The following is a 14,417-nucleotide window of genomic DNA, read 5'->3' on the forward strand; positions in this document are numbered from 1 at the left end:
TTTGAGCGCATCTCTTCCTTGTAGTAACTCACTGTATGCATTTAAAAGCAAACAACTCATTCTTTCAAAAATTTTCTCTGTCTGCCCTTTCCTTTGGTTATGTTGCCACTTCTTTGAGTGATTTTACCATGCAACAAATCAGTGGATGGAAAAATCCTAATATTTAGATTTGTTCACAGAGAATGTCCCACTTGGACCTTAAGACCAAATTTATCTGTACTAACCAACTCTTCTAGAACTCTACTGAGAGGTATCAAGAACTCATTCAGCCCTAAAGAAATATTAGAATTTTTAAATTGTACTATTTCTCCTGTTGGGACCCAATAGAGAGAAAAATGATAGAATAGGACTTGATCATTTCAAAAATTTTCAAAATCTTACCTTCATCCTTTGGAAGGGCCACAGCAAATTCTACTGGTCTGGAAGTACCTGGAACAAAATGCTACCATTTGTCAGCCCCAATATGGTGGAGTCATAGATTACCTGCTATTTGGTAGAGGCAGTAGATGGCAGAATGATCTGGTTCTACTTAAAGCAGCAGTCCCCAACCTTTTTGGCACCAGGGACCGGTCTCGTGGAAGATAGTTTTTCCACGGACCCAGGGAGGGGGATGGTTTCAGGATGATTCAAGCGCATTACATTTATTGTGCACTTTATTTCTCTTATTATTACATTATAATATATAATGAAATAATTATGCAACTCACCGTAATGCTGACAGGAGGCGGAGCTCAGGCGGTAATGCAAGCTATGGGGAGCAGCTGTAAGTACAGACAAGCTTCGCTAGATCGCCTGCTGCTCACCTCCTGCTGTGCGGCCCAGTTCCTAACGGGTACTGGTCCGTGGCCCGGAGGTTGGGGACCCCTGACCTAAAGCACTACACAGGTCACCTCAGATTCATGAATGCAAGGTTCTTCTAGAAAGAGCAAACAACCATTTTTTTTTTGTTTTTATACAAAAAAACCTGTTTTTATACAACCTGTTGTTTTTATACAACAGGTTATTAGTTATCCATTTTATACATATTAGTGTATATATGTCAATCCCAATCTCCCAGTTCATCCCACCACCACCACCCTGCCCCCCCCCCGCCGCCACTTCCCCCCCTGGTGTCCATACGAGCAAACCACCATTTTTTTCCACAAAGACTCTAGACTGATCTGCAAAGTTTATGACAGCGCCTAGGTCTATAGTAGATGGGTTAACTAACTGTGGCCCATTGGCCTCCACTGCAGAGCCAGTAAGGCCAAGGCTATAGACATTACAGACTCTTGCAAGACTTTGTCCCACTGGAGGCAAAAAGAGACTAATCCATTCAATGTACACAGTTTGTCTCCAGTAAAGATAGAGCTAAGCCTCTTACCAATGGAAATCCCTGAATGAAGTTGGCTTCTAGCATGGGGCAAATGGACAAGGTCTTCCTAGAATATAGGGTAACGGAGCTGGCTTCAGTGCTCAACTCTACAGCGTCTGCAGGTCTAACTGGGGACTCAGCTTCCAATGGGTGCTGACCCTCCCTAAGTTCATGGAGGCTGTAGACTGGGATGACTTGGCCCAAATCATTCCAAAAAGGATCAGGTAGCCTCCTCAAACTGGACAGAGGGGCTCTTACTCGAATCCAAATGCTTGGGCAGAAGGCCCTGACATATTGCCTTACACCTCACATATCAAACCTGGTGTAACTAGTGTACATAGTTTAACTTCCCTTGGAAGGCAGATGCAATTTCCTTACAATGTTTTCCTTGGGGCACAACTAGATGCTCTGGCTATAAACGTAGGGTACTGCTCACCTCTAGGCCTGCCCTAGAAGGCAGCTAATCATATCCTTGGTCCCAGACCCACAGAAGTAGGTGTCACCTCTGGCTGTGCTGAAAGGAAGATGTTAGTCTATTAGGACCCAGAGGAGCATGGCAGCGGCAGTCAGAAGAGAAAGGCTCTGAGCCAACGGCATTCAGTCATAACTTGCATCTTTTCCATGTGTTCCAATTGTTACACACACTTTATGTAGCTTATTATGTTTCCTTTCACAGTAACCTCCACTCTACAGATAGAAAGAAGCCTAGGCTCGAAGAAGTTCAATAACTTGTCTCGGGTCTCCCAGCTAGTAGATGGCAGCACCGGGATCTGAAGGCAGGCATTCTGTTTCCACATGGGATGTTATCTGCGGGGAGGGTCTTCAGCCACGTGTGATTCTCAGCCCTGAGGACAGAGATGTTAGTTGACTGCACCTTCATCCTCTTCCTGGGCACATGGCATCTGGAAATTTGAAAGCCTGTATCTTCACATGAACAGAGGCTCCCCCAGCCGCTTCTTGGAAGGAGACTGCAGTTTCCTCTGCCGAAGAGCCAACTCAAATGTTTGTTCGCAGCATCATTTTGAGCTGCCCAAGCTCACAAAGACTCCAGTGGACATTCCAGACTCTATCACTTAGACCACTGCAGAGTCGAATTCAGTCTGGAAATTTCAGCATCTTACGTACGGACTCTCACTTTGATAAGCACCGGCTGCTCCACCAAGAGGAATTAGCTATAAGTGATCTAACCGACCTACTAGTTGGGGTTTAGATTAAACACCTGAATTGTGGATAAAGTCTTGCAAATACAGTTGAAGTCATTTTTATAGTTGATTCTAAGGAGTAACACACAATGGGATCAATTACTTCTTGAGATATTTCGTAGGCTGTGAATATAAAATCATACTGCTAAGGAAAAGTGAAAGAGTTTTTCTAAAATACTCTGGAGTAAATTCAGCTGGAAGAAAAAGGAAGCCTTAGCCTTCACTGTTTTAAACCACTTAGAATTGAAATACGATGTGTGGAGAGACTGTTCCTAGTCACTCTGGTTCGTAGTGTGGTGTTGAAACATAGATTTTGTTAAAGCATGAACAGCCTAGACTCTTAGCTGAACTTACACAGTTTGGCCCAAAGTTGACATGTGTCCTACGTTTCTAATATGCATGTGTTCCTACCTCAGTGAACAGCACTGTGAACACCAGAAACCTGGTCCCATGCCTATATCCAATCTCCAAGTCCTGATCATCCACTCATGTTAATCGAGCCTGACTCTACCTGCCTCTCTCCATCAAGGCACCACCATAATACAGGCCCCCATGCTCTCACAACCAAATTACCAAGTAGCCTGCCCACTGACGCTCTTGACTCCACGGTCCCTCCTGCTCACTCACCCGCACTGCACTGCTGTGAGTTTCCTCAAATGTTTGAACCTCTTCCCCAGGTTGCTTAGCCTGGGTACACAGCCTCCTCATCTGCTGTGGCTCAACTTCCCCCCATCACACTCCACTCCAGCTACTTCAACCAACACCAGGGCCCAGATGCTTTCTTTTCTTCTCTGCTTAAGCTTTGGTTTTTGTTTTTATGTGCATGGAATGCCCTTTCCCCTACCCCTGCCCCCAGGGAGAGGGAGGTATAGAGAGGGAGCCAGAGCTAGAACTGGAGATGGATGTGCAGACACACAAGTTGATGAGCACAGAACATGAGTGAGAAGGACACCCACCGAAACCATTCATGGGGACCCCTAAGGAATGGGGCTCCAGGGGGGATGTTAAGGAAGTGGTACTGCAGAATGTACCTTTTACTTTTGTATATTGTTTAGATTTTTCTAGAATGAATACGTTTAACCTACCTCTATATATTTTAAATTACATTTTCCCATCCTCACCTCCAGAGATACTGATTCAGTGGGGAAGGGTCCAGGATTCTAATCTTCCAAAAACCCTCCACAGACTCTTACTCAGTTAGGGAACTGTAGCTGAAAAGATTGTTTCCAGTATAATAAGGCAATTGACATTTTTGTTTTTTTAGAAAGCTCCAACTCTATTACACAACCATTTTTTATTATTTCCTTTTATTTTATAGTAGCTTCTTTCTACTACAAATTCACATTCTCTAAGTATATTAGATTTGAAATATCTGTAAGAATTATAATAGCATTGGCAGTCATTTTAACAGTTAGCCACATTTGAACAAAGGGCCTAAATAATCATTGTAAAGCATGTATTTGTGAAGTAGGTTTCATAAGTCATTTTAAAATTAAGGCAAACAAGAAAAAAACCCTACAAATACAAATATCAGGGTTTCTCAGATTCTAAATTTATAACACTAACTTAATTCCATTTGATTGACTCTCAAAACAATGGATATTTTCAAAACACAAAGTAGAAAGTTATTAGAAATAACAACTTCAGTATAATGTATACCTATTTCACTAAACATTTTTAAGTTTTGACTTTGGGAAAATGTGAAGATGTAAATGTTTTTATAATTAACTTTTGAAAATATCTGTAATGCCCTAAAATGCAGACATCAACGCATCTATTTCTTTAAACTTGTTACTTATATTTTCAATACATTCTCCAGCTTTTAATCTTAGCCCATCAATTACAAGATAGTCCTCTTCACAGTGGTTCTCACGCGAGCTGCCAACAGGAGCTTCAGGGTCACATTTCGATAACTGTAAAAGTAATCATACAAGTCAGCAAATTTACTTGAAGACCAGGCTTAATTATTTGAACAAAACACAAAGTTGTCAGTAACTCCTTAAGAAGGTGTTCCATTTGCTGTATAACGTACAGTAAGTGTGTGAGTGTAAAAATAACATAGTATTTAGTCCTGTCTCTACTCTCCAACATCACACATTTTTAGTTAGTTTTAATTTTATGCTTTGGCAAAATGTGGTCTTTAAAATTAAACTTCTGAGAGTTTTCTATATTTGTTTATTTTAAAAATGATTATTATGGGGAATACAAGTTAAAACTGTTTTAGTCACACTTTTCTGTTCTCATTTTCTCATAAGCATCTGCATTCCTTATGAACAGTGAGAGTGTGTGCTAGCTTAGTGGGAAAGAACACAGGTAAAAACAATGCAAACACACACACACACACACACACACACACACACACACACACACGAGATTTACAACTTCAAGGGTCATTAAAGGCAGAGGTAACTTCCCACACAATGTAAGAAAAAAAATACATGCAGTTTATGGGACTTCCCTGGTGGTGCAGTGGTTAAGAATCCGTCTGCCAATGCAGGGGACACAGGTTCGAGCCCTGCTCTGGGAAGATCCCACATGCCGCGGGGCAACTAAGCCCATGTGCCACAACTACTCAGCCTGCACTCTACAGCCCATGAGCCACAACTACTGAGCCCATGTGCCACAACTACTGAAGCCTGTACACCTAGGGCCTGTGCTCCGCAACAAGAGAAGCCACCGCAATGAGAAGCCTCTGCACTGCAACGAAGAGCTCGCTGCAACCAGAGAAAGCCCACGTGCAGCAACGAAGTCCTGACACAGCCAAAAATAAATAAATAAATAAATTAAAAAAGAATACATGCAGTTTAGACAAGTGCTTTCATGTATCAAAAATGTACCTTTCATTACAATAATTATTAAAATAATTATTATTCAGTAAACTCTGTCTTATCTGTATATGGACTATCTAATTTGTGAATTATTCAGGTGGATTCTTATAATAATCTGAAATTAATTCCTTCCCATTTTTTTCCACGTCAGGGCATGTCAACTAGTGTTAATATTAGCTAAGAACATAATTAATTAGAAAGGTGACTCTACTGAGGAAAATAATCTCATAAAGTATTTCAATGACAAATAGAAATGGATTTTGATTATCCGTGTGTGTATGCTTTTTGTTCATGTTGCTACGCTCAATTCATTGGTATAAATACTTGAGAGTAATTGACCTGAAACCTCATACATGAAATGAATGATGAAAACATCATCAAATTCACAACTTTGAAAATAGCTCAAACACTATCTGCCCAGAGAATAAACATGCTCAGAACTTTAAAATTATCAGATGGCTCCTTTTGATGTGTTAGCTTGTAAAGGCCACTTTCTCCTAAAAACAAAACACATCTTCAGTGTTAAGTGGTATTACCTTTGGAAGATATATTAATTTTTCCTACTAACAAAAAAAGAAATCCCTTAGGTGATCATTTTTTTATTTTTAAGCTGTAAATTGCTCCAGCTTTGACAGCTGGTCTCATTGCTATTCTCCTTATTTAAAAGTGAACAAGGCCCTAAGTACCCTGAACCTGCCATGAATTCCAGACTTGTAAAGCTCAGTGTGGAGAGAAGCTTACGAACCAGTCAGCAGGTGGCACTCACCTGCCTACTACCAGCAAGTTAAAATGGTTAAATTTTATAATTTCTAAATGACTTAGAAAGCATAAAATATTACAAGAATCTAAAACAAAGAGCAAGCTCCTGGCTGGTGATGTATAAAAACTATGTATTTTACCTTAAGAAATAAAAATCAGAAGTAATTTTCTGTTCTATGAAGCTACTAGTTATAATGGCAAAATAGAAGCCAATTCTGTGGCTGTAAAAGCTCCAGGACATTTCTATAAAAATCAACCTGGCTGTATTTTTTTTTTTTTTTTTTGCGGTGCGCAGGGCTCTTACTGTTGTGGCCTCTCCTGTTGCAGAGCACAGGCTCCAGACGCGCAGGCTCAGCGACCATGGCTCACGGGGCCCAGCCGCTCCGCGGCATGTGGGATCTTCCCAGACCAGGGCACGAACCCGTGTCCCCTGCATCAGCAGGCGGACTCTCAACCACTGTGCCACCAGGGAAGCCCCTGGCTGTATTTTTGAAAAGACAAACTGATAAGACTGGAAAAAAAAAAAAAAACCACTGCAAAAATCCATATGGTGCTCAAACAAAACACACATTTGCTAGAAAAGAATAATTTGTATATTAACTACATGTATACAACATATATATCACCAATCTATAGCTCTTGTTCTACAAAGGGTAGGATCTATATAGAGACAAGTTTTTTGTTTTTTGTTTTTTTAAAAAAGGAACTCTAATTGGAAAAATGGCATTCACAACCCATGGAAATTCAAGTACAAGTTGGTATCGCTGACCAAGAAAACATTTATGTTTTTCAGCTCAGCAAGTGTTTTTATCATTAATTTTATTTTCCTTGGCATTTTGATCTCAACTGTAAATTCTGTATATTTTCTTGATTTCTAACTCGGTCAAGGAGGTATTTAAGAATCATCTTTATTCTTCTTGAAGTTCTGAATGAAATCAGCCAAAGTGGGTAAACAATCTTGTCCACTTACAAATCCACCTTTTCTGCATCTCAGAATAGATAGACTTGGGGATGGGTAGTTCCGCAAATTGAGAATATGGGAAAAGAGACAAAGTGACAAATTCTTAGCTCATACTCTCTCCAGTGGCTGCCACTGACAATTCTCATCTGTAATAACAGCCAACCTTAGGTGTCAATTACTCTGCAAAGCACTTTTCCTGGTTTGCCTTGTTTCACCCTTGGCTAGGCAACCTTGCCAAGTCCCCCAAGTCCTCACTGGCAGGACCAGGATGGGCACATAGGCACTGTATCCTGAGCCTGTCTCCTATCCACTGCCCTCCTGACTCCAGGCACACTATATACCCAAATGAGGGAATGAGAGAAGGAATGAAACCTTAAGGTTCCAGGGCTCCCCACTGCTGTTTTTCTTCCTAACTACATAGGGAACAGCTGTACCACCTTGTGGAAGCGTCTGCCCCATGACTTATTTTTCTCACACCTGCCACACTGCTGCTCTGTGTTAATGAGCTGGGCTTGTACCTCATTTTATTTGCACAGACATGGAGCTGATGTGCTGAGCAGTGTGTCAACCAACTCAAAATTGCTGTTTTCATATATAAATATTGAATACAGTAAGCACACATGGCCTTTCTCAGCCCAATATAGCTGACCAAAAGAAAAAGACAATTTAGTTAAGAATGGTGAAATAGAGTCCAGTGAAAAACCCCACCTCCAGGATGTTACTAATGAGGTTTGTCCCCATGGAGATCAACCCTGTGCATGAACCAGGCAGAGCAGGTTTCCTGAGCGGCTCTCGTCCTGGCCCTTCTCCTGACTGTAAAGATGGGCACCCCCTTGATGACAGTGAGCCCCTCCATCTCTCTTCATTCCAGCCTTAAATATCTAAAACAAAAGAGCTCCTTGGCTCAAATATACTTTTTTCAAAGACTGATAGATGCATCTTGATTTCTCAACAGGCTACTAGTTTATTATTCACCTCATGATAATCAAGGGCTCAAGTTTCAGAAGTGAAAAGCACTTCCCATAGAGTGAAAATGAAGATCCAGGAACAATTTCTGCTGTTTGAGGAGTCTGGAGTTGCTGTTTAGGCCTGATGGTCACTATGGACCTTACCTTTTCTCCTGTATCTGTCTCCTCTCTGTGCTCCCCTTCGGACTCATCAGGGGCGGCTGTGGGCTCCCGCGCTTGCTCTAGCATTTGCTCCAGCTCTTTTAGTAAAAGTTCTGTCTCAGAGACAACTAAAGAAACAACGTTAATATAGTCAAAAATGTTATATCTTAATTAATTCAATCTAATTCATACTATTAACCACCCCCAAAGAGGACATTTTCTAAAGTTATGAGATTAAAAAATGAATACTTTGTATAATTTTCAGATAGGCCTCTGCCTGATGTGAAATTACTATGGATTTCCAGGTGAATCTTTTATATTGAATAATTATTCCTTGAAAAATGTAGGTTACATTCTTGCTATGTGTAGACTATAAAGTATCCCTGAAACATCAAAAGCTCACTAGAAGTTTGCATTTTTAAAATAAGGAGACAAGGGCACCAAACTAAATTGTTATTTATAGACCGAGGGTCAGCAACTTTTTTTCTGTGAAGGACCAGAGAGTAAATATTTCAGGCTTTGTGGGCCAGATGGTCTCTGTTACAGCTACTCAATACTGCTGTTGGATGCAAACCATACACATACACTTAAACCAAATGAGAGTGGCTGTGTCCCAATAAAACTTTATTTACAAGAACAGGCAGCAACTGGTGGACCGTGGGCCACAACTTGTCAATTCCCGCAATAAACTATTAAAGCTACTGTTTAAAAGGGGAAGCCATGTAATTAAGTGGCAAGGCTAAGTCCAGACTAGTTTATTCCTAATCGAAATATCAATGCATCTTAACTGCCTAATCTGATTAAAAAAAAAAAAACCCACACACTTATAAAAATTGTGGTTTTTTGGTGCTACTGTGACAGAAATATGTAAGTATGTAAAAAATCTGGTAATTGATTGAACTTGCTGAGATAAAATAATATCCCCATCAAAGAAATAAACACCTATTATAACTCTACAGACTCAATCACTGATTAACAATATCAACTGAATTCCCGATTTAAATAAAACAAACATTTTCATTTGATACCAAGTCTTGTTGAAGTAAAGATAAGGGGAAGGAGACCCGGGTGGCCTGCTCCTGCAAAACAGACTGATGGGGGCCCTGAGAAGTCTTCCAAGGGCAGCATGATTGAAAGAGAAAGGCCACGAACACACACCCCATCACCTTCCACTCTGGTTATACAAATCTGACACACCACCTCTATTATGGACTGCTCATTGGCAAGTAACCAAAAATCACACGAGGTAGAGCAGCTGAAAGTTCATGGAACCCAAGCAGGACGCACCCTTCAGCACTAAAATATTATCAATGAGTATATCAAGGTGTTCCCAGCAATCATATTAATTTAATTGTGCATGATATACACATCCATTTGTGTGTGTGTGTTTACACACACAGGTATCCTTGTAAACTAAGCACGCTATAAGGTAAAAACAGAGATTATTAACGTGAGACGTTCCAGCTCAAAAGAATTCATATTTTATTACCATCTTCTTTTATTTAATCAACAAATGTTTATTGTGTGCCTACTAAGGGTCAGGGGCCCCAGAGAAGAGCCACAGACCAACGAGCCTTCCTGGTCATCATCTCCATCTAGCCAGTCTTAGGTTTTCTTTGTGGAAAACTCTCAAAAACAGTTTGAAAGAAGCTTTCTGATAAGCCATTCCATACCTCAGAACCAGTTCCTATGTTTAAAGACAAACAAAAACCGTAACTGACATGTTAGTTGTAAGCACACAGACCTGTGTTAACTGCAAAAGCCTAAGAACACAGAGGATAAGCTATTACATTCTAGAACAATGATATTCAAAATCTAGGGGCACAAGGATCACCTGGAGACTTTATTAAAAAATACGAATGCAACACCATATCTACTGAATCAGAATTTTCTGTAGGAAAGTACATTTTCACTGAATCAGTTTTGTTAATGAGATTAACCTCTCTTTATGACAGATTTCTTACTTAGTAACCTGTCACTTAATAACAACTGTGTGGCTATCTTCACACCAATTCCCCAGTCCCACTCACAGATGTTGGGTTTTCCTACTTTACATTCTGAGTCTATGGAAATTGATAACTGACATTCAGTGCACTGCTGAGAAGGTGTATTTTGAGCTCTGCTGTAAAGGAAAAATGGCACACAAACTTCTTTTTATTTCTAAGGCTAAAATACAATCAATTTATGATAATGAATGTCATTGCCAAGCGCCATTGCAGGCTCTCTGTTTTCAAGTGATCTGGAAAAGTATGTACACTGCCTTTCGATCAAAGGGAAGACAAAGTAATGGACGACTTCATGAATCAACCAGGGTTCATAACACCAACTTGACTGATGTCAAATTCTGCTTCCAGAGCAACAGGAGGCTTGCTTTTCTAAATGGGTATTCCTATACTGTAAACGCAGAGAGTGCAAAAATAATTCTCAGAAATTGCAGTTACTGTAATCTACAAACTAGGTTATCAAAATTGGTCAATGATCTCCTCCAAAGATAGAGAATGCACGCCTGTGCTAACTGCATGACTAATCAACTTCTATCAATCCTCATTATCCTGTAGTTTTCCTAACTTGCTTCAATTTGTTGAGTGATAGCTGCTCTATCATGCAGAGAAAGTGGAAAAAAAAAAAAAGAAAAGAAAAGGAAAGAAAAAAGTATCTCTCATACTGAAGTCCATATCTGGCTTTTAAAAATGACTTTTTATAAAATAAATCAGTGTTTTTTTCCACTCCTGATAAGAAATAACTTACTGTTTATCTCAATAAATCAGTCACTATTTTTAAAAATAAATTTATTTATATTTTATTTATTTTTCACTGTGTTGGGTCTTCGTTGCCACACGTGGGCTTTCTCTAGTTGCGGAGAGCGGGGGCTACTCTTTGTTGTGGTGTGCAGGCTTCTTTTTTTTTTTTAACATCTCTATTGGAGTATAATTGCTTTACAATGGTGTGTTAGTTTCTGCTTTATAACAAAGTGAATCAGCTATACATATATATATATATATATCCCCATATCTCCCTCTTGAGTCTCCCTCCCACCCTCCCTATCCCGCAGTGTGCATGCTTCTCATTGTGGTGGCTTCTCTTGTTGCGGAGCACAGGCTCTAGGGCCACGGGCTTCAGTAGTTGTGGCACGTGGACTCAGCAGTTGTGGCTCGCGGCCTCTAGAGCACAGGTTCAGTAGTTGTAGTGCACAGGGTTAGTTGCTCCGCAGCATGTGGGATCTTCCCAGACCAGGGATCGAACCGGTGTCCCCTGCGTTGGCAGGCGGATTCTTAACCACTGCGCCACCAGGGAAGTCCAATCAGTCACTATTTTAAAAGCCTTCAAATGTATATTTATGAAGTTTTCTTTACTCTCTATTTCTCTATTAAATGTCTAAAGAAGCTATTTCCTCCCTTATATAACGAGGTCACTGGCTGGGTTATTTCAAACCTGGCACTGAAAAATAGCATCTTAAATAAACTTTCAGGGCCATTTCAATGTTGGAATTTTGAAGTCATTCTTACAGAAAAGGAGGGTGAAGAGGCGGAAAAAGCACTTGGTTTTGTTTTGTTTTCAAGTAACCACAAACCCTCCTCTGCGTGTTCATGATTTAAACGTAGAGATGAGTGAAATACAGGCTGAAGTGGAATGAAGAAGAGGACACCTTTCTGGGACACAAACAGAAACAGGAGGCACAAAGGCCTAGAGGTTAAAGGTGACTCCAAACCAAGAGCAGGTGGGCAAAGTTTGCCTTGAATAGCAAGACAGCACCCTTCTCCCCGTTAGACTTTTACACCCCAGACCCAGGCCTCAAGCTTTCATCTCCTACTCGGGCTCAGCCACCGTCCAGACCTTTCCTATATTAGCCATTCTCTGCCATGCTCACCTATCTCAGACAGCTAATGAACACATCCTTTGCTAACTTATTAATTAATGTTAGTAGATTACTAGTTAATCCAGGGTACTATGTCAATCTTTTATCTATCAAAAGTTTAATACACTGTCTACTTCCCAAAAATGAGGTATTTACCAACAGAAAACACTGATACAATAAAACAAATGACAAAAACTCAAAGACTGAAAATAAAAGAAGTCAAAATCAATTCATTAAGGAAGATACGAAAGGCATTACATTTAAAAAATGCTTAGACCAACTACCATTGCTGTAAAGAAAAACCATAAATTTAGCTTTAAGCTTCCGGTACTCAAAGCAACCAAGGAAATTGTTGCAAACTTTGATTAATTTTAAGAAGCTATGTGACCTTAGAAAAGTCATGTAACCTATTAAGTACCTCAGTTTCTCCACTGACAGAATGGGCGTTAAAATAATATCTACCTTATCTATCTCATATAGATCTTGTGAGGGTTAAATAAATTGATATATATGAAATGTTTAGAAAAGTGAGGACACATACTAACTGCTACAGGTGTTATCATTATTATTATTGTATTATTATTTCATCATCAATGATTTTTTTTTTTGGTCTCTAAACACTGAAAAAAAATATATAATACAAGATATTCCGGGTGGCAATTCTCCAAAAAAATACAGACATGCTCCACAAATAGCTATTTCTTAGATTAAATCTCTTTTTATAACCACTTTTTAAAATTGAAGTATAGTTAATTTACAATGTTGTGTTAGTTTCAGGTGTACAGCAAAATGATATATATATATATATATATATATATATTATTTTCCAGATTTTTTTCCATTATAGGTTATTACAAGATATTAAATATAGTTTCCTATGCTATACAGTAGGCCCTTGTTGTTTACCTATTTTACATATATAGTAGTGTGTATATGTTAATCCCAAACTCCTAATTTATCTCTCCCTCCCTGCATTAGATTAAATCTCTATACAGCCATGAATATACAGTTTAATTTATTTAATGATTCCTCAATTTTTTCTATTATTTTCCAGAAATAGTCCTCTCTTTGTCAGATAAGAGGGCTTCTACTGCATCTCTTTATTACAGATGAAGAAACTGATACTTGGAAAGGTAAAGTAGATCCACTTAATTGACTCTCCCTGGGATCTCTAACTAAGGGAAAGAGAGAAGCAACTGTAGAGTATAAAACCCATAATGGAATATCACAGCTGGGGCAGTAGACTAACAGGAGACACATTAGCACCTGGGAGCATAAGGAAGGAGGGTCCAAAAGTGGGGTGGAGACTCAAGAATCTGATGGTATAATTTTCCTCTGTTGCTCGATCTAGGACTGATCCTACCTTAAGCTAAGAAGAAATGAGAGATCTCAGAGGCCTGCATCAAGGGATCCACAGAAATATGGGTAGTGGGTAAAAAATTTGAGGAGGGTATAAACTACTGAAAAAGAACTACTCTTTCAGGAAGTAGTCAGCTCTTACAAAGAACACAGAAGACTAGATGTTTCTGTTCTTTAGTTCAAATGGGATTGAGGAGTGGAACACTGATCAGGTAAACTATTTTAACAATTAACTACTGAGACTTTCAGAGCCATACAGAACATGACACTACTGACAGGGCTTCCCTTTAGTGGAAGACTACTGAGATGTGTTCACTCATTTACATGGAAGAGTCATTTCCAGTCAGTGGATTCCTGGCAGGCATGAATTTCTTCTGTAGGATCCTGTGCTAGTTGGAGAGGAGAAGGATCCAGCTGTAGTATCAGGGTCACCTGGTGGTAACTCAGCCTAGGGCTAAAATGACTTTTGATATTTCTACAGGAATATCTGAAAAGATCATGTGAGGCAAAGCAACAAAATAACCAAAAAAGAAAAAAAGCACCTTAAATAACAGGAAAGCAGTAGCAGAATAAGTTTAAGAAGAGATAGAAACAACAGAATTTTGTAGTGGTTTAGGAGAGGAGCCAAAGAAATTTCTTTTTAAAAAATAACTACCTCGGGCTTCCCTGGTGGTGCAGTGGTTGAGAGTTCGCCTGCTGATGCGGGGGACACGGGTTCATGCCCCGGTCCGGGAAGATCCCACATGCCGCGGAGCAGCTAGGCCTGTGAGCCATGGCCACTGAGCCTGCGCGTCCGGAGCCTGTGTTCCACAACAGGAGAGGCCACGATAGTGAGAGCCCCGCGTACCGCGCAAAAAAAAGAAAAAACAAAAAAAAAACCTACCTCGTCCTTCCTCTGCCTGCTTTCCTTTCTTTTACTGAGACTGAAAACAAATGGCGTATTTAGCCAATGGAAATGAGAGCCCCATAGGATCTTGGGGTGGCTTCAA

The 14,417-nt window shown here is 39.9% G+C and overlaps 1 protein-coding gene across 3 annotated transcripts in view; it reads right to left on the bottom strand.

Annotated features, from left to right (window-relative positions):
* Positions 1-3,844: 3,844 nt before the first annotated feature.
* Positions 3,845-14,417, bottom strand: part of ZCWPW2 (zinc finger CW-type and PWWP domain containing 2) — a 151,907-nt gene continuing 141,334 nt past the window's right edge. For all 3 annotated transcript variants that reach the window (XM_032647904.1, XM_032647903.1, XM_032647905.1), the window contains exons 8-9: positions 8,217-8,341; positions 3,845-4,469 (exon numbers count right to left, since the gene is read on the bottom strand). In XM_032647904.1, the coding sequence (XP_032503795.1) occupies positions 4,308-4,469; positions 8,217-8,341 (287 nt within the window). In that variant the 3' untranslated portion in view covers positions 3,845-4,307. The remainder of the gene's footprint in view (positions 4,470-8,216; positions 8,342-14,417) is intronic.

This window comes from Phocoena sinus, chromosome 11 (genome assembly GCF_008692025.1).
Source record: "Phocoena sinus isolate mPhoSin1 chromosome 11, mPhoSin1.pri, whole genome shotgun sequence".
Classification (NCBI taxonomy): Eukaryota; Metazoa; Chordata; class Mammalia; order Artiodactyla; family Phocoenidae; genus Phocoena; species Phocoena sinus.